Here is a 21041-nt window from a genome sequence, read left to right on the forward strand (position 1 = left end):
ACCTCTGGTACATCCTTTAGCAATTCTTTTAAATAAAATGTGAAATTTCATATTCTCCTCAACATAGCATTAAAAAGAGAATGCATCAACTTTTCAAGTCACATTACAGTCACGTATTAATGGAGTAATGTGTTTTTTTGTTGTTGTTGTTTTTTTGTTTGTTTTTTTTTCTAGAAAGAATTCAACTCTTGTATCTTAGCCTAGATAGAAGTCACAGTCTCTTTTCCTCTTCTCCAAAATAGCTCTTCCTTTCTTCCTTGTCTTATTCCACCCCACTTGAGAGGGGGAATGTCTTATACCTTGTAATTGCTTTTATGGTTAATATTCTGGAGTAAATAAAGGAGCAAGTCAGTTTGAATTTGACAAGCTCATGTGAAATATTCTTCCTTATCAATATGCCTCTCAGAAGTGATATGTGCCAATCTGAGTTGAAGGCAGCCCTCTTTATTGATGATTAGAAAAGGAGTGATGATATCAAGTCCAAGTGTTGAGAGTTTGCAGTTGGGAAATAAATCATTAAGGATAGAATTTCAAAAGTGTTCAACTGATTTTTCACTTTATTCCTTTTGAGTTTGATAGTTGCTTCTCACTGACTACAGTGGGAATTGATTTAAACAGCAGGGAATCATTTAATTAAAAAAAAAAAAAAAAAACAAGCTTTTAAAATAGTTCAGAAGTGGAAAAAAAAAAAGGGTATTGTTCTCTAGAGCAGTCTCAAATGATTTGAGTCATTTGGCATAGTTCTAATGAGAAATAAAAACAAGAACAATAAAAAGAGTCCTAATTGTTTGAACAGTTCAAGACAGCTGGAAAACATAAACAACTGCAGAGCCAGGATGTTATATGAGAACCTCTCATAACAGCAAGAAAAGAAACAAGAAATCTAAGAAGTCAAGTAGTATGAAGAATGCTTTTATCAGTAGTACAAACTAAGCTTTTTTTTCTCCTTTTATTCAAAATTTATAGATGATATTGATTAATAATTTCAAAATGAAGTTTGCCAAACTTGTTGATGCTGGACCAGAATCTTTTATTTTTTGTTTATTTTTTAAATTATTGTATTTCTACTTAAAATACTTATTTATCATTTATGTCTAATTAAGGATGCTGTAATTTATTTTGTGTATTATAAGAAATAATTACCACTTTAAGAATGTAAATAATTAATTTAAAATTCCTTCTATGCTTGTGTTGTTCACAAGAATCTGTACTTCATCATTTATGTATGTATCTTTTATGTTTTCTCACTTTTTTTTTTTCCACAAACTTCTTTGACTATTCTTTTTTGATTATCATGTACTACTTTGTATTTCTTCTTGATTGTCATCAGGAATTTCTTAACTCGTCTTACTACCTCTAACACATTTTTACAGTCTACATTTGTCTTTCAGTAATTATTCTTTTTCGCCTTCCATAGGTACACTAGCAAACTGAAAGTTTTGCTCTCTTAGGGCAACTAGAAAGTTTTCCAAGGATTTTTATTTTATTTTACACTAACACTATGCCTTGTCTTGTCTTATGGCAACAACTTCGTATGGTAATTACCTTAATGCAAACTGTCCCTAAAGCCTAGTTTCTGGAGAATATCTTTGAGAAGTGAAACTCTATGACATTTCCCCAGCAATAGAGCAGAGCAGTGTAGGTCTGGTATGGTTTGTTCTGTTGTTGATCGTGTCCCTCCCCAAAAATAAGACCAAGTCTGAAGATAGATGATATTGTATTTGACTTGCTTTATAACTTGTTGCCAAGTATAAATTCCCGTAATAAGAGATGCTTAGTTAGACTACAATAAAGCAATAAGATTATTGCTTATGAAGCACATCTTATTACTCTAATAAGCCTAACACAAACGGTGTGTTCCAAATAGTCATAGACTGCATTTTCATTACTGTAATAAGTAAAATGACTTGTTTTCCCTCTTCAGAAAGGATATACGTTTATGGCTGAAGCACGTACTGGTGACCTGTCTGTGGCAGCTGGAAGATGGAGGCTCCGGCTCATCAGTTCTCATAGTCCACTCCCGTTCCTCTCTCGTGAGGCTGTAAATAACATCTTTTCTACTAAAGAAATTAAGGAATATTACATACCCAATGACAAGCAAGTAATGTTCAGGTAAACATTGAGAGAAGAATGATTAAATTCTGCCTTTTACATGGTCTATCTGTGATAGAAAAGTATGTTCTTTCCTCATTCTTAGAATAGGAAGGTGTTAAAACAAGCATCTCAATTTTATGGTCCATCAATACTCAATACCAACTTTAACAGATCATAAATGGAAGTGTTTTCTGAAATATTGCAACTGATTAATGAAGAACAGGTATGAAGTACTATAGTTCCAAGATTGTAGTAACAGTATTCTGCATTTCTCTAGGCTCAATCTTGAAATCTTATCCATATATCATTCCATGTTACTTTTGGGGATTAAACATGCATTAAAATTGAGATTTTGCAAGTGGGGAGGAGGCATAAAGTTTGGTATATTTTTCAGCTTGTCAAACAAAGCTAGAAATAAAATTCAGAAACACAATACTGTTTTCTGATTCATCTGATCAATTTCCATCTTGCAGTGCTGGTAGAAGAGTTTCTACACGCTTTAGAGGAGCATATATAGATTGCCTTAAGAGAACATATTAAATCAGAGAATCATTATTTAGTTTTTCTTATTTTTTTTTTAATTATTATTATTAATTAGAGGGCTGTTTGTTGTTATTTGTTTCTTTGTGTTTTCATTCTTTTGCTGGGTTACCTTTTTAATTGAAACAGTTCCCTCATCTGCCTAACCATATTTTTCAATAAATTCTAGTACAGTAGGAGGGAGAATGTGTATCTGGACATTTTATAAGGTAGTATAAAAAATAAATGGCAAAACCACCCCCTTTTTGCAGCCATCCACGCTTTTATTGATTATGGATTCACTGCACTAAACTACAGTACAAGAAGTTTAGCCTATCAGATTGCAGGAAAACAGTTAGCTACAAGTTCAGTTTTAAATGCTTGTCTCCAGCACAGAACAACATTCAGGTATTTTTCAAAAAAAGATCTGGGACTGTTGGTCATATTGCTGTGTTGGTTTCTTTTTCTTCTTTAGGTATTCAGTAAAAGTCACAGCACCACATATTACCACAGTGCAAGTACAAACCTCTAAATCAGATGTGTTCTTTAAACTACAAGTCCTAGATAATGAGGAAGAAATTGTGAGTGTCACTGGAAAGGGCCATGCAGTCATTCCTGCTTTTAATTTCTTGAGTAATGAAACACATTTGAGTTCCAATGGTGAGTATTATATTCAGTATTTGACAGTTTTATTCACTATGGCATATATATTCTTACAGTAACTTTAGATAACCACAGAAAATAGTATTTTCCACCACTTTTCCATACAATCCCTAGTGGCTTTGTGATTGAGTGAAATCAACTGTATTCTTGAGCAATGGATAGGAATCCTTGTCCCTCAGCAACGAGGAGAGATACCAAAACAGTTGATTGAAATAAGATGCCCATCCTTATTTTATTCTTCTGGGGATTGGTCTTATTTTGTAACTAAGTAGAGTTGACTGAATAATTGAAGTAGTTTCTCAGTTCTGAAAATTTCATGCGTATATTTTCCTTGTCCTTGAGAATGGAAATATACATTCTTTTCAAGATCTTGCCTTTATTTGTTTGATCTTAAAGGTCAATGTTTTGTTTTTGTTAAAAAAAAAAAAAAAAAAAAAAAAAGATGCCCAAGTTACAGTTCATGGTGGAATATTCATAGATTATAATGAACCCTATCATTTGAGTGCACCATCTTAAGCATTACTCCTTTTAGCAGAAACACACATGTTATTGGCTTCTTATCCACCATATAAGCCAGAGTACAAACAAAAAGACTCTTGAATAAATGAGATTTTCTTAAGGATAAATACGGTCTGGTTTTGACTCTGCCTCTACAGCAGCTACATAATGTTCATCATGGAAATGGAAGTCACTGAAGGAAAAGCTACTTGCCCAGGACTTTAAAATTTATTAAATGTTCATATTGTCAACACTTTATGACAGCAAGTGAGATATTGAGGAAGTTATCCCTTATGGGAGCATATGAATTTAAACAAAATTTCTTTTAGCCCAAATTTATTTGAAATAAACACCCACCACTCCGCTCATTTTTTGCCTGAAAATTTGAATCTGAGAAGTTTATTCACTAAAGGTGTACTTTCTTTTCTTTCTTTCTTTCTTTCTTTCTTTCTTTTTTTTTTTTTTTTTCCCAATTAAATTTTATTGCTGTTCATTATATTGCAGTCTTGTCAACTTGGCTCTTGTTCATGGTGCGAACTGGTCTGTGTTCAAAAGTCATCTTTCATAAGTATGTTAAAATTCATATATTTGATCAAATGCTTTGGAACTAGTGATTGTACCTAATATAAATCCAGAGGACATTAATTAAAACTGACTCTGTGCAATTCAGCAAACCAACATTGTGAATATATACTCTGTGTCCAAAGTTGGCAGTATATAAATACCTGGGGTAGGGGACAGGGAGAGAAAGAAAATAAAGCTAGGCTCTTCTCAGTGATGCCCATTCACAAGACAAGAGGCAGCAGGCACAAACTGGAATATAGAAATGTAAAAGTAAGCATTATAAAAGTTTTTGTTTGTTTGTTTGTTTTTACTCTTAGAGCAGTCAAAGATTGGAACAGGTTGCTCAGAGATGATTTGGAGTCTCCAACCACAGTAATCTAACCACAATTGGAAGTGGCTGTGAGCCACCTGACCCTGCTTTGAGAAGGGGATTTGAAATGGATAATTGCCAGACGTTTCTTTCAGTCTCTGTCATTCACTGGTCCTGTGATAGGGGCAGTCTCATGCATTGTATTTTTTTTTACCTTCCCTTTTTTCTTCATGATGCAAAATTAATCCAGTATTCTTGGATATTATGTACAACTGAGCAGGTACTCATTTCCAACCAGACTGAATAGAGACAGCCTTTAGTTTGAGATTATAGTGATGCTTTGTTTTCAGCCCTATGATGGAGCAAGACAACTTCCTGCACACTCTAGAGAGCATAGTTAGCTTATCTAGGTGTCCTCTTTAATGCTTCAATTCCAGGCTTTCAGAAGTTTAAGTTTTGCCAAACTCAGTGTTCAAGAGCTATGATCAGATAACAGCTGTTTGTTACTGGCATTTTTATGGTTTGATAACATTAGGGCTGGGGAATTCAAGAAGATAGAAAAGAAACTGTATTGAAAGGTTTTGTCATCTAAAATTATGTTCAGCCAGTTGATTGACATTTGAGTTCTAAGTGGTGCTTAATTTTTCTGTTCAGAAGCAATAAATACAACTTAATGAGATATGTGATTCTTAGGTGTATTTTCTACAATTGTCCCTACAATACTTAGGTCATTTTTAATGTAAATGATGCATGTTCTACATGTTTCTGCTACATTTATTGTATCTAGCAGATTTGAGATCAGCTACTGTTGTGACATCTTTTTTTTTTTTTTTTTTTTTTTTGCATAATCTTCATTTGTTTTAGTTTTATATACACTTCACTTATTAATTCACATATCAATTTTACTAGTAATATTGTGTCATATTTTGAATTTTCCACTACATCTATAGCTTTCATTTTGAAAATCTTCAAAATCTTGTAATCTTCATAAGCATTACAAATTCACTTAAATAAAGCAATTGTTTATAAGCAATCAAGTCAGCTACTGTACTCTCCATGTACACCACTATGCACCAGTGTTGTAAGATTAAATTCTTAAGTCCTTTTATGAAGAATTTTAAACAATGAATCCTCTGTAAATCAATCAGTTCCTGCCTGTTTGAGCATATTCAGATCCTAAGGCAAAGACAAAATGTACAGATACCAGATTATTGCTTTGCTAAAGCCCAAAATAACATTGTATTTCATGTGTTCATCTTCACTATTTTGAACTGTGTGTTTTTGCAACTTGATGCTTTAGAAAAAAAATAAAAATCTAAATTTCCAATGCTTCATGGGAAAATTAACTAATTTCTTCATGTTTATGAAACACGCATCTTGCTATTTCCAGTAAAGCAAAATTAAATGCAACAGAGAATATGCTCTTAAAATGTAATTCATCAGATGACAAAGTAAGTATTTAAAGGAAGTCACGGAGAAACCACCATGTTACTCTGACTGAATTACCATGGTAATCAACGGTTGCTTTTAATAACTGTTTTTGGATGTGGGAATGGATTAGTAAATTTAACAGTAAACTGATGAAAAAAGTAGGAAAGGCACAGGATATCTGAGATTAGGATTAACAGTACAAATACTTGAAATAAATTGCCAAGTTACCCTCAGTAATGTGAAGAAAAAATTTCCTTCAGAAAACCAGCTTGTTGACAAAGATCATAGTCTGAAGACTGGAATAATTTGAAAGGCACTATCAGAAGAAAGAAGAGAAATGGGTTCCAGCTGATGTGGGAAGGGGGAGGATGGAGCAGAATAACTAATGGGGACATTTTGTCTTTGCCACTGCAAGCAGGGGAGATAGACAGGAGGAACTTTTCAAAATATCCTCAGAAATAATACACACACATTAGGCTTTTATTTCAGCACATAAGACTAAGAGATTCAGTTACACTAACATGCTTGAAAATAGGAGTGTTGTCATTTCATGTTCATATTCAGAAGTGGAGCCACTGAATTCTAACTGGAAAAAAGTAGTAATGATTTATTTTTAATGAATTCTATGTTTGTATGATTTTATAATGTATTTGAAAGTGAAATTAATATTATGATGCCATTTAAGTGTGTGTGAGTATGCAGAGATGCATCATTTGGAAGGAGAAACTGTGAGGTAGTGACTATTTGCTGATTTTTATTATTATTTTTACAATACTACACCATGTGCTTTAACATTGAAGTTCTCTTCCAAAATATAGGCATTCTATATATCACAAAGTCCACCTGTTGTGAAAATGTTCCAAGTCTTTCAGATAATCAGAACAAACAAACAAAAAGATTATGAAATGTGCACAGTATAAAAAGTGTGACAGCATCACATTACCCAACCTGCTGAGTGTGTGTAGGTGCAATTTATAGCACTGTAAAAGCATGTTTCTTTACTGTTGCCAGAAGTTTTAGGAAATTATGCCCTGTACAATAACAGCATTGGAACCTCCATACATAATGATGAGAAATTCAGGTAGGGATTTGTACAATGGACATATAATACGAGATTTATACTATTGGTATCCACTTGTTCTCTTTAAAAAAAAAAAAAAAAAAAAAAAAAAAAAAAGGAGAGAGAGAAAAGAAAAAAAAAAATCCAGAAGGCACTGCCTAATCAAGGTAAGTGTGAGTTCCTTCTAGTCAGAAGTTTGCTTACAAAAACCGAGATGAACAGATAGGTATGCAAGAGGAAAATTAATTTGGTGTAACAGCACCACCTGGTGACAACGGCTAGAAGTGTTATTTTGCTTGTGTATGCTTTTCAGGGAATTTTCCGGCCAGCGTGTGGTCTCATGTAGGATTGCACCATTCTAAACTGAGTTATCGTTATGGTAGGATCATCCTCTTGGCAAACTATTATAGAATTATTGAATGCTTACACTCTTCAGGTTTAGGAGAGTGAAAAGAAGAGGACATTGAGGCATTCCTGAAAGTTAATTACAGCCTAAAGTATATCACCTCCCTTGAATCCCATTTACCATAACACTTAGAGGTAGGCTTCTCCAGAGGACAGCTACAGAGCTCCTAAAACCTAGAAACCACTCACTGCAGAGGAGCTCATCTCTGTTGACTACAAGGAGTACATTTATTTGGCTTCGTTACTTTAAAGCTACCTTTTGGTAAATTCTTTGCACTATTGCTTGATGACAGCGCTCAAGCAGGCATTGAAGATCATTCCTTATTAGAAATGTTTATACAAATATTGTGAATGGTAACTTCAAGGCAAGTTATCCAATTGGAAAAAGTCTGTATGCAGAATTATTCTTCCATTTGCAGTCAGGATTGTTTCTTTACAGTAGAAAAAAATACTTTCTCTGAGATCTTTCTGAGATTACACATTTGAAAACACAGACTAAAGTTATGGGAGGATAAAACAAAAACAATCACGAGAGTATATATAACAATGAGATTTCACTGTACATGTCTCAGAGACTTTTTAGAATATCAGATTGAGTATTAAGCTAGTGTTATTCATTTTCACCTGCATTCAGAATTCCTAGGGTTATATTTTTCTTCCATCTGTCACAAGAGGTGAGTACAAATTTTACATAAATCCCACAGTAGTCTTGACTTCTTTAGCCTGAGAAAGAATTACCTACTCTTCACTTTTGAAAGATTTTCATTTTGTGTGAATGTGCACAGGTTTAAATTTTCTGGACTAATACTTCTATTATAGCCTTTATTTAGCACATTCCCGGTTTCACAGTTTTTCCACATCAATACCTCCTGTAAGAGATCAGGATATAACTTTATAAAAGATAGATTACAAATAGTTCTATACGTCTTTTCAAGACTGGCTTTGTTTGAGCTGTCATCTATGACCTTTGTGCCAGGTTGATGTAAGAGACTTCTGTAAGGATAGCAGTTGCCAAAACTGTGGCAAATGCATCTCTCCCCTCCTTCTGCAAATGCACACAATTTATTAAATTAGGTTAATTGGGTATCCATTATATAGAGTATGAGGCTATCCATATTATGTAATATATAGCACAGTGCTGTGATGGTTAGTGTTGGAGAGGAGTGTGGATTTTGCAGGGAAACAAATTATAATCTTTTTTATAAAGAGTAACAACAGTTGGTTATACAGTCTTTCAAATTTCTTACTATGAAGGGGTTTGTGATTTGTATGAAGAATGAAATCAGGATAACAAGCATAACTTTAATTAGAACCTTATGATCACAATGCAGCATGAGAAAATTGACTATAGTAGTAATTCTTTGTATAGTTTCTGGTGGCATCTGTTTACTTTATACTAATAGTTCACAGAACTTCTGGAAATTAACACTTACATTTTTAATCATCTAGCAGGAAGTAAAACACAGATTATTCAAAGCATTACAAAGAAGGATTCAGAAACTGGTGTATTCAAAAAAAAAGGTCATATTTCAACTCCAAAGGATACCAAAGCTTCTTTCAAGCCGGGACCTTTAAAAGAAGGTTTATTTACATTAGAAGAAGAATCCCTCCTCTTGGAAAACTTTGAAAATAATCATGGAAGCCCACAACAAGTAAGAGATTTCAAATTACTGGAATTTAGTGGGGAATTCAGTGAAGAGGTATTGATCATTCTTTTAGTGCATGTGGAGATCTGATATCCTGAGGCATGAATGAGGAAAACAAAATTAAGATTGTTGTTAGATTCTGAGTAAGCCTGTGGAGAAAGGATAATGTACCTATATGAATAACCAACTAATAAGGGGTCATTTTTGTTTTCAAATCAAGGAGGTAGATGTATTTAGTCCTCAGGCATTCTTCACATACCAAGTTAAATTCAAATATAACATGGCTTGCAGCTAAGAGACAAAAAAAAACAGTAACAAGTTAAACTTCTGATGTTTCAATGCGACTTTTCTTTGACATGTAATGTAAGAAAAGGCCAGCTTTATTAATTCTGCTGCAGAAGCACCAGTTGCCAGTCAGCTGAATGCTTTAGTAACACACACACATGCTTCTTCAGCCTAGAGTTGCTTAGAGAGGGATGTCAAAATTGTGAATTTCTCTTAACTTTACCTAGTATTAGTTTCTTAGAAAATAATATTTTGTTTTAGCATTTTTGTTTCTCTGTTTCCATGTTACTCTATGGTTTCTTCCTGATAATTGAGTTCAATTGCAACAGAATATTATAAGAAAAATAAATCATTGATAAAAAAATTCCAGTGTTTTTTCTTCGACTAAATACTAGCTTTAAGAGTTGGAAAACAATTTTTTTAAAAGTATTGGGATCATTTCCTGTTCAGTGTAAAAAATGTTTCAGACAACCCATTTACCCTGCCATCTCCACCTCACTTTGTGATATTATTGAATGCTGGTATTAGTGCTCAAAGCTCTGTAGTAGGTCTTAAAATGAAAGACAGAATTCTTTGTCTTAGCACATGGCATACACAGGAAAGTAACATGGAAGACTTAATGGAATGTAGCTCCTTATTGTATAGTCCAATTTAGTTTCAGTTCATTAAACACATGAGTAATTGTTTAATTTCACAGGAATTAAAATAAAATCTGTGGAATTAACACTAATTTTTAAGCTTCTTATGAATACTGTAATGTGCAAGCTTGTAAATTAATTATGTGTTTCATTTGCTGAGTTCAATGGCTGCTACTTTACTAACCTACAGGGTTTTTGAATACTTTCTGTAGTTATGTTCTTAGCATGTTAACATATTGCATTTTCTTTCACAGTCTCACAAGTATATCATACAGGCATTAGTGTTATATAATAGTTGGCCACTTACAGAGAGTCAGTTGCTGTTTGTTCAGACAGTGAAAGAAATGGAGAAAAATGAAATCAAAGGTACGTCACCCTTAATACATGTTTAGTCAGATGCTTTATGTTACTGATTTTTTTTTAATGTATATTGCTAAAAGCCTATACCATATGATATTTCTTTTATTCACTGTTTGAGTGAAATAATTAAGCAATAATCTCTTTGTTCTGAGGTTTATAGAACTGGAGTTTAGTTGTGTGATTCCATACCTTCAATTCAAAAATGATGAAATCAGAGGTTACCTGAGCTTCTTAGGGCTCAACTTTAGGTAGGGTTCTAGAACAGTTGCCAAAGCATGTCTGAGAGACCAATGAAGTGGCACAATGTCCTGACAGACTAAATCCAAATATAGAAGTTTCTACTGAAAATGGAGATGCATGCCTGCTAATAATTTAAGAAAATGCACTAACAGGAAGGGACAGAAGGCCTGTTTTCAGGATATGTATTACTTCTGTACAGCCAGGGACAGGTCCCAAGAATATGCTTTGTATTCTAGCCAGGAAGGGGATGGAGAAATTGCATAAATATTCTGCAACATTTCCCCCACCCCCCCTTTTCTTTTTAAGGGACATAAAAAACAATACATATTAAAAGTAGTTAGAATATTAGTAAGTATCTTAGAGATTATACAAATGTCTCATATTTTCTTCTTTTACCACTGATACTGAATATTTTAAACCCTAAATATTGTAAATGAAAATACATCTTGCTGGATCCAGCAGCTGGATTGAGGCTGCTGTAGCTCCTTTTCGCCAGCTCCAACCAGTAGGGAGGCTGAAGTTGTATTCTCAGCAGGCGTGTGTACACAGAACATATGGAAACTACATATATAGATATATATACACATGGCCAACCATACAGATCATGGACAGGTGCTCAGAGTGCTCACGTGAACACAGGCAGCACCAATGGCCTCGTCCTGCTCCCTTCTCTGTCTGGACAGAATGGAAGTCTAGTGAGACTATACACATATAAGGTGGATCTTTCCAGCACTTGGGCTTATACACCTAGTCTGGTCCCTGGACCCCAGCCTCTCCAGCTGCTGACATCTGAAAATACATACCCTTGAGGCTTCAGCTGTACACCAGTTGCTGGTACAGACTGTAGTGTGCACACATGCAGCTGGCTAGGTCATCCCAGGTTCCAGTAGCTGTGCTTTCTTTCCTGGAGATGCACAGGCCCTCTTGCATCCAGAACTGGCCCTTAGAGACCCATGCACCCCCTTGCTCCCAGCCCAGTTTGTCTATTCACTCACTGGTCCAGCTTGATCATATCTAGCAATTACATGCTTGCTTGCAAAGCAGCACTCTCTAGTTGCTGCACTGCAGACAGATGGGCCCTCTGACCCATGGTCTGGCTCCAGTTACAGCCCCATCTGTACACATGTACATGGTATCAACTCAGGAAAGTGTTAGAAAGTGATTCAGTAAGAAGATAAGACAGACTGCACAGCTCAGGCATGAGGCACATTTGGACAAGTGTACTGAACAATAAACTATTGACATGCAGCTGTCAATTTTTAACCTCTTTCTCTATTTTCCCACTCTTGTTCCTCCCCAAATCACCTAAATCCATCCCTTTATCCAATTTTGGTTCCTCCCTTAAATATCCCATGATAAATCCTGTAGTATACCAAACTGCTTTTTTCCCCACATCCTGTAATGCCTTCAACTCCTAGGCTGTAACCACCTGAAATGGGAAAGGTGATATGGATAGCTGCTCCGCATGTCTCATTGTCATGGGTTCCGTGCCTGGATGGCTCTTGGGAGGAGCCTGGACAGGATGTTCCTCAGAAATCCTGAAGTTGGGGCTGATGGCTCCTGGGAGAGATTTGGGGTATTTTGGGGTTGCTCAACAGGCTATTTTGTGGGCTGCCCCTCCTGCCACTGTCTCTCTGAGCTGTTTTGCAGGCGTGCAGATGAACTTTTATCAGACAATCTAACCCTATATAGATGCACTTACTGGTTAGAGAAGCTACAAATGAAATGGGATGTTACAGATTTTTATATATTTTTTTCTTTAAAATGTGAATGCGTCAGTCCATTTGCTTATGAATATCTCCTATAGTTCAAAATAGTCTAAGATCAAAGCATAATTTATGAGGCATTCTTACAAACAAAAATCTTAAAGCTATCACAGTAATAACTACAGCAGTAATATTTGTGAAAACTTGCTCTCAAAAATGCTGTTTAGAGGTTTCTTTTGTCACCAGGTTTCTAGCATCTTTTTACCTCCATTATAGTCTTAATTCTGGAGCTACTACTTGAATCTTGTGTCAGAGGGAATATTTCTTTCAGTTTCTGGTATTCTTCTGCCTCCACCCCACATTCCCACAGGCACCAAGGAAATGTATTACACTTCCTTGTTGTATTTCTTTTAGAAGAGTTCACATTAGTTTCACCTGTTGTAATCTAGTAATCTGTCACTCTGAATGAAGGTCACCATGCAGTCTACAAGATATAGAAGTTCCCTAGAACAGTGAAATTTCAATTTTTGTTTAGGTCATCAATGAATAAAATCCACACTGCATATATGCAGTACTTTCTGGGTTCAAAGCTAGCTATTTATGCTTATAGCTGATGTGTATAATATATTTGGTGGAAGAACTAAACAGTAAGATGAAGTTTCATCATCGATTAGAGTCTGAAGGCATCTTTCTGTTAAGATGATAAGAGTAATGTTTACAGAGTAATATTGACCTTATAATATGTTGTAAGAAAGCACAAGATTTATATTGTCTAATACAGCCAAACACGATACCATCTAAATGCTAACTGCATCAGCATGTATGTAAAATTCTACTAAAAGGCCAAAATGAAAATCTGTTATTTCGATTTTCTAGTTGCTTTGTTGACAATTGTTTCAAATTGAAAATGTATTGTATTTGTTTATAAATCACATTAACTGTTTCAATATCTGTAGAATGCATCTCCCACTATAATATCTTTAGGTCAACCTCTGCTTGTAAACTCATGAGTTCAATTTCAGTTTAGACAGCAGTAGATTTATTATTTGTTAGCCACCACAGCTGACAAAGTACCAATTTCATAACTTGTAAATTCAGAGTTAATGCCTCCGAAATGTGGATTGATATCTGACTTTTTGATATGGAAAGTTATATCTGCTTGAGTTGAAAATGGGATAGATTACACTGTATCATGAACACAATAATATTTGAGAGGTTATGCCTTACAGATGGATTCACAGACAGCTATTTTAGTAGTTATTTCACCCTCTTAGTTTGTTGCTCACAAAATTGCATCCTCTTGCATTGTGTTAAGCTTCTGACTTGGCTACAGCTTGTTTTTAACATACCAGCCATGCTTCTGCTGTCTATTCTTTCCTACAACTGCCACAATGATCTGTAAAACTGTGGGTCAAAGGAGGTCACAATCTCTGATTTTTTTTTTGCTATTTTTTTTTTGTTGTTGTTGTTGTTGCTAGTTTTCAGCTGATACTACTGAAACTTGTCATTAACTTGAATCGTATCATGTTCAGTTCCTGGTGGCAGTACTCAGTCATAATTTCCCTTCTTCATTTTAGCTGATACCTTGACTCATTTATAGTCAAACAGAGTCAAGTCACAGCCAGCGTTAATGAGAATTTTCTATTTGGATTCTTTTTAAATAGAGATTTCTGTGTCCTCCAATAATTGATGCCTCTCAAAGTAACCAAAATCTATTTCACAGTTCAGATTAACTGTGTGTTTCTGTTTATATAAGAATACCAATTGATTGTGTTCTCATGGAATAAAAACTAGATTGCCCAAGCCACCAACAGGTTAAAAAACAACACATACCAACACTTCCTGTATTTACTACTTAGCATTTATTTTACGTACCCCTATAACAGCAATTTTTAACTAGAGTGCTTAGTATAGGTAGGTATTTTGGAGTAAACAACATTTAATCTCTGAATATTTTTCTGATGGTGAACCAGTTTTCAAATTAAAGCAATTTAATTTGCTACCAGCACCACTTGTCAAACACACAATTCATATAATAGCAATGTTGGTTCTTAGCCAAAAAGACATCCTCTCACCATATGATTTTTAAGAAAGCTGCAGTGAGCCAGGTGGAAAATTCCTGCAACAAATCACAATTTCAGGTACCACTTTTTCATGTAAGGCAACAGTGCCATCTGGAGTTAGTTTTGTATTAAAACTCATTCGTCACTGCAAAGAGTATTTCTGCTTTGTATCACCATTTACCAGTTTTTTAAACTAGTCTCTGTTTAGGAGACTCATACTACTCATTGGTATTAAATGTTTGTTAGGAACATTTTTGAAGAAAGTAAGTTTTCCAGCATACAGGTGTTGTGATGATTTTTTATTTTGTCTTTGTTGTTTCTCTTTTCTTCCTTCATAATCCTTAATACTGAAGTTTGACAATTTTTGCAAGTAGAACTGTTAGCAAAGGGTATTTCATGACTAATATATAGTCATATTTATTATTTATGACTATTATTAATAATAGTCATATTTATATAGTCATATATATTATTTATAATATATATTTTATATATATATAGCATCTTATAAAGTGTTTTATTAAATAAAACTTTGCACAAGTGAAACAATAAAAAAACATTAGCCAGGATAACCCAAGTAAACAGAAATCAGAAAGTGCCAAAAATATATATTGATTTTTATCTATATCTCTTCCTACTCCCTGGGATCTGTTAATGGTGCAAGACTTCAGTGGAAAAATTGTAAAATGTAAAGTCTGGATTCTTATGCAAAAGGGGAAAAATTAGAAGGAAATCTTGCAACTGCCGATACCATTTTAAGTTGATTGTGTGAGCAAAAATATTTTAAGATTTGTTTTATATATTTGATTTTCAGCCACTGTTGGGAGGAGGGGGAAGATGCCGGGGGGTGTTAGATTTTACTTTTGTTGCAGTAAGAGCAGATGTTTTATTGTGCAACTGTAGCAACCCAAAAGTTGAATCATCAGTGTGGGCTGAATACTGACTGCAACACATATTTTAGGTATAGCCCAAGTTACCTCATCAGTTTCAACTGTCAACTATAGCAGTCTGTCTATCAAGCTAGCATAGTAGGGTGAGATTGATTGCCCAAGCCAGGCAGGAAAGGCAATATCCTTTGGAATATAACCTTTTCTTCCTCCAGAGCAGCGAAAGTTTCTTGCACTTGTTCTGTCTTCCCACAGGACAACTTGCTGTCTCATTCTAGGGCAGAATTTTGTGAGAAGTTTAGCAGGATGTTCCTTTCTTCCTTTCTTCATCTCTTTCCCATCTTGCCTGTCTATAGTAAGTAAGTGATCACTTCCCTGGTGTTTGATGAAGCAGATGAAAAAAAATAGACCACTGAGAATACATGATGGCACTACAGTTTTAAGACCTGTAGTCAACTAAGCAATGCTTTAACCTCCCCATACAGTATTGGTGGTTTGCTTCTGTTCTGGTGCAGCTTTACTGCAACTTAAGTGTCTGGATGAGCCCAACTTTAAAAGATCCTTGACATTTCTATCTGTCCAGAATCATTTTCAGGGTCCAGTCAGAGATGGGAAAAGCAACAGCTGAGATTCTCAGTCATTCTCCAGCTAAACCTAAAAGCTTTCATGGGACACGTAACAGTCCTTTCTGTTAACTACTGTATAATCCCACTAAGTGCTTACAGCATGTGGGAGATACAAGAAAGTATTTGTATCTCAATCAGAAGTTATGAGTTTGAGACAGGAATTCTTTGGTGTAATTATTTAGCTTGTTATAGACAGGACATTAGACTGGATGTTGCTATGGTCTCTTCTGGCATTAGAGTAAATGAATCTCTGACAAATGATTGTAAAGTTCTAGAGAAGCTAATTTCAAATGTTGCTACCAGCTGTTCGTCATCACTGACAATTGGTGAGATGCCCAAACTTTCCTGTGCGCCATACATATACAATAACTGCCACTGAGAGTTTCTGATGATTAGTGCATCTCTTGTCAGCTGAAATTCAGCCATGACCTTTTACTTTCTGTATTCTCTCTCTGCCTTTCTACTTATTGCATCCCAGTGCAAAGCATTTGCATAGTTTTGGCCTCGGGAAAAGCCCCAAGGAGCCACTCACATTCTCCCTTACAGCCTGAGTGGACTGCAAGCTCTATTGCCCAACTGCAGTCAGTGCCCACTCCAGGAATTTCTGGAGGATGATCCCCAAATCAGTGAAAGCTGCTGAGGGAACACGGACAACACAGTCTACTGGTAGCTAGCTGTGAGAGCTCAGTTGAATCCCGTCCTAAGACCCCACACTAGAAATTAAAACAGGATAGCTCATTTTAGCCCCGTCATTTCGTATGCTCACATGATATATATTGAGAAGTTAGTAATTAAGTCCAGAACATCAAAATATTACATTTCAGAGTTGTAAAATATTTACAGAAACCAGACAAAGCTTGTGTTATCCAATGCAATAGATATTTTTTGTCTTATATGATTTAGCTAATAACACTGAATGTCTCTTGGTGTTTGCATAAACAACAAATAACTTATCTTTAACAAATAATAATTTACTGAATAATGTATGTGCACTAGTCTGATTTATGGTGCTAATATGTTATGATAATGTGAAATTAAATGGAAAGACACTTGTGTAATGATACAACTTCAAGTAACATTATCACTGTTTTATATTTGCATTTCCTCTGGAGTTGTTTTAATAGCTTCAGTATTTGTAGAGACTGCTTTAACTTTTGATTTCCTTATTTAATGTATGCTTTGTTTGCATTGAATCAATTTATGCTTAGTGCTTTGGTATCATTGTACATTATTTAAGGAGATACATTATTTGAGGAGAATAGAATGTAATTTATACATAAACACATGTAATATATAATTTAATATACATATATATAATATTATTTATATTTGCATGTGTGGTTACTACATGTATGTTATAAATATGCTTGTAAACATTCCAAATTTACATTTTATATTTCCATATAAACTCAGCCACAGCATTGCAGATCTGATCCAATGCTCATTAAAGCCAGTGGAATATCTTAGTGGACTTTGGAGCAAATCAAGCAGCACTTTGATTTGCCCTCCATGGAAAGAGATTAGAAAAGCATAGCATTAAGTGAAAGGTGCCTTGTTATTATTTTCAGACTCTAAAACAGTTACTCATTTCCTCTTTTTCAAAGAGAAATTGCTTGTTTAATTGAATTGATCAAATCTAGGTTTTCAGCCATTGTTTTAATGTTTCAAGCACTATGAATGTGGGGTGAGACAGATTTCAGACACTGATCTTTAATCTTATATTGTTGTGGATCCAGTCCAGCTTGTTTCAGTTGACTTGTTCCAATGCTATTAAATCTATATTCTATTGCAGAATTCATTTATCCTTTTTTATTTTTTAACAAGAATATGGCATGCAAAAAGTCTTGTTAATAGCTCCCCCCAGCTAAGACAGTGCAGAATGAAAGTGTCACAAATTTCATTTCTCAGCATCTTTACTTCAAACACAGGTCATACAATGAGCACATACTTGTGAAGATTGAATAACTAATCCAAAAATTTGTCTGACTATTGTCGACTATTCTCAAAATTATCATTTTAATTTTCCCTAGCATGCATCGTCTCAAATATTTTTCTTTGTTTCAAGTTTCTTACGTTTTGGCATGTGGTTTGATTGTTCATTTGTCTGTTTTGTTTGTGTGTGCTTCTTCCCTTCCACTCTTTCAGGTTTACAGGGGTATGAGGTAGTGAGAATGTTGGCTTTGACTGCTTTGAACTTCTCACCTACCAGGTGCATTGCACTGATAGAATTTGTATGAGACTATATAAAATAACTAAGAATCAGATTATTATACTGTAGATTGCAATCTCCTTTTTGGACTGACCCACTGACAAGGCAACAGTGCAGGGACTGGTAAAATGACCATTAAGTGCCATTTAGAACGAATAAGGCTGTCAGAATACAACCACCTTGTAAGTCTATTCTTAAAAATTGTTTTGTCCCCAGTTTATTTCTTATTCCAATAATTAATTATACTATAGTACTTAACAGTATCAACTAATTATTTGGCTTTTATTTGTCTTTCCTCTTGCTATTCTATTCTGTTATTCCATCCTGCATGTTATATGGGGAAAATACATTTATGGATGACAATGGTATCCTTCAATTCACTGTGCATCGTAACTACATGTGAACAGCACATGGTGAAAAACATGAGGAGCGCAGTTTTCTTCCAGCACTTAATAATCTTGAAGGACAAAGGTCTGCAAGTGTTCCTAAATCAAACAGAAAATCAAAAGAGAAAGCAACTGAGAAGACAGAAAAGGACAAGTCCAATAAAGATAGGGGATCACTTGTGTCTCTTTTTCAACCTGAATGTCAGGTGAGAACAAATATAAGAATTTGGATTTGTTGAAAGTGTAATATTTATGCTAAGTATTTTCTGTTCTGTAGATCAGAATTGCTAGTACTTTTAGTGTATCCCTTGTGTTTCTCTATGCCCTGCTTTGCCAACTTCTTACTTTACACCCGAGAACGACTGAATTGCACATGTAAAGGACAGGTATCCTCCATTTAGAGATGTGATGTGCTCATTTCTTTACGTGCAACACAACCACTGGCAGTTTCTTTTGAACATCTAGTTTCTGTCTCTGCTGAAGTTTTATTAAATTCCATTAATTTGTCATCTTGATTTCTAATTAGTCACTTGTACTGGTTTTCATGGAACCCCCAGGGAGATAAAATAGGTCTTTTCCTTAGGTTAGTTCCTCTCTTACATGTTATAATTGTTATTAGCTTATAGATATACAGTGGAAGAAAAATCACTTAACTGCTTGTAAATTCTTCTCATCTGTGGTAGGGTAGAATGTGTTGTGGTTGACCAACCTGTATGCATGTTTTAAAAGTAATAGCTGACTTTATGGATTGCAAACAGATTAATATAAGGTGAAGAAGAAACTGGCAGGTCTTCCTTTAATAGCATTGCCTGTTTTTTGGTCATTTGTTCGTTTTTGGCTGCCTCGTGGGTGGTATTTCAGTGGGAGAGCATCTCCATATTTTTTTTTATTTTTTTTTTTGTGAAGAAATTTCTACTACATTGTTTTGTTGACTAAAGTTATTGCACAGCAAGCTTCCTTATGATTCATATCCACACCTCATCATACTGAGTTCAGGAACAGTGCCTTAACCCTTCTTCCAGAGCAGTCAGAGTGGCTGCATTTGAGACAGTTAGCCACATAAATGTGATGCAGTTCCAGGCTGTGTCAGATTTCTGCCTTCAGCTCCAGTGTTGGGGTATGCTACAGCTGCTGGGATGATAGGTTTTGGGAGCTCTTCAGTGCGTCACAAAAATAGATGCAGGTTTCTAGAGGAGACTGCCTGCTGATTAAGAAGATGTCTGCCTTTAGTCATGAAGAACAGCTGAGCTCCTATCTCTACCTCTGAATCTTGGGCTTCAAGCTTCTTGAGATGGTACACTTTTGAGAAATATGTGCAACACTGTATTTCATTTATTAGTCAGCAGAATAGACTCCTACCCTTTGAGCACTACTTGCATTCTATGGTTCTGGAGAAGCTTGCGTTAAAGTAGTTTAGAGAATTTGGGAAGTGATTGGAAAGAATCTGATGCCAACAGAGATAGAGCAAGATACATTTCTACAGAAAAATCCAGGTTAAAAAATAGTAAGACTTCTGGGAAAAAAAAAAAAAAAAGGAAAAAAAAAAAAAAAAAAGCATGTGGAAAGAAGGAATGAAGGAAAAAAACTTGACAGGGAGATAATTACATGGAAAAAAATGTTCGGACTGTTGAGAAGAGCTGGGAATGTAGAGCATGCTAGATTAGGGGTTGGGCAAGGCATACAAACTACCTTAGAGGGGCTTGTTGCAAAGCAAGTTTCCTTTCCTTTGTCAGCCAGTGTTTGTTTAGTTATGCAAGTCAACTTCTATCGATGTATAATGTATACCAGCTGTGAAAATTACAAAGGTACAGAAATACAGTTTCATCCTAATAGTAGTAATAGATTTATATTTATAAATATGTTTACGGTACTTCACTTTCAGCAAGATGCTTTAAACAAACCGTACTGGACTTTACGTCTAGTTAGTGAGCAGAGAGAGGCAGAAGTTCTGGAGGTGAAGAAAGACACCCAGCAAGCAGATGAGATCAAAGCCATGAAACAAGCATGGGAGTCTGCAGAGCCAGGAAGAGCTGTCAAGGTAATCAGAGAGCAATCCTTGTGGTAATGTGTCTTCACAAGTTGCAAAAACTGTTGTGACAGCTGAGCAGTTACCAAAACTGAGACACAAGTTCTTGACTCTCCTCTTCACCATTTGGTGGAAGATGGGAATTTTTTTCACAGCCAAAAGTATCAAAAGTGCTGATGTGCATGACTTCTGAGCAGGAATCTATATCGTCTACTTTAGGCTTCTTGAGATCACTGAGACTTTAGTTTCTGTTTTACTGAACAGAAAAAAGATTCTCCTTAGAACACTTGCTACCTCTGCACAAGTGCAAAGCTGCCACTTGTGGCAAGCTGAATGTTTACCATGAACAGATTCTAGTGAGAAATACATTGCTATAAACATGCCAGGAAGATTCCTGTTGAAGAACTGGCACCTGGCCATATCAT

General features: G+C 35.2%; 1 protein-coding gene across 1 annotated transcript in view; it reads left to right on the top strand.

Moving 5' to 3' along the window:
* The window catches only part of ADGB (androglobin), a gene marked incomplete at both ends in the record, with an annotated part of 117754 nt that overhangs the window by 88888 nt on the left and 7825 nt on the right, over positions 1–21041 (top strand). Inside the window, 6 exons of the mRNA XM_082756165.1 lie at positions 1925–2112; positions 3089–3273; positions 8997–9196; positions 10368–10479; positions 18612–18796; positions 20473–20628. Coding sequence (XP_082612291.1) covers positions 1925–2112; positions 3089–3273; positions 8997–9196; positions 10368–10479; positions 18612–18796; positions 20473–20628 — 1026 coding nt within the window. The remainder of the gene's footprint in view (positions 1–1924; positions 2113–3088; positions 3274–8996; positions 9197–10367; positions 10480–18611; positions 18797–20472; positions 20629–21041) is intronic.

This window comes from Aythya marila (assembly GCF_965140915.1).
Source record: "Aythya marila genome assembly, chromosome: 3".
NCBI classification, from domain to species: Eukaryota; Metazoa; Chordata; class Aves; order Anseriformes; family Anatidae; genus Aythya; species Aythya marila.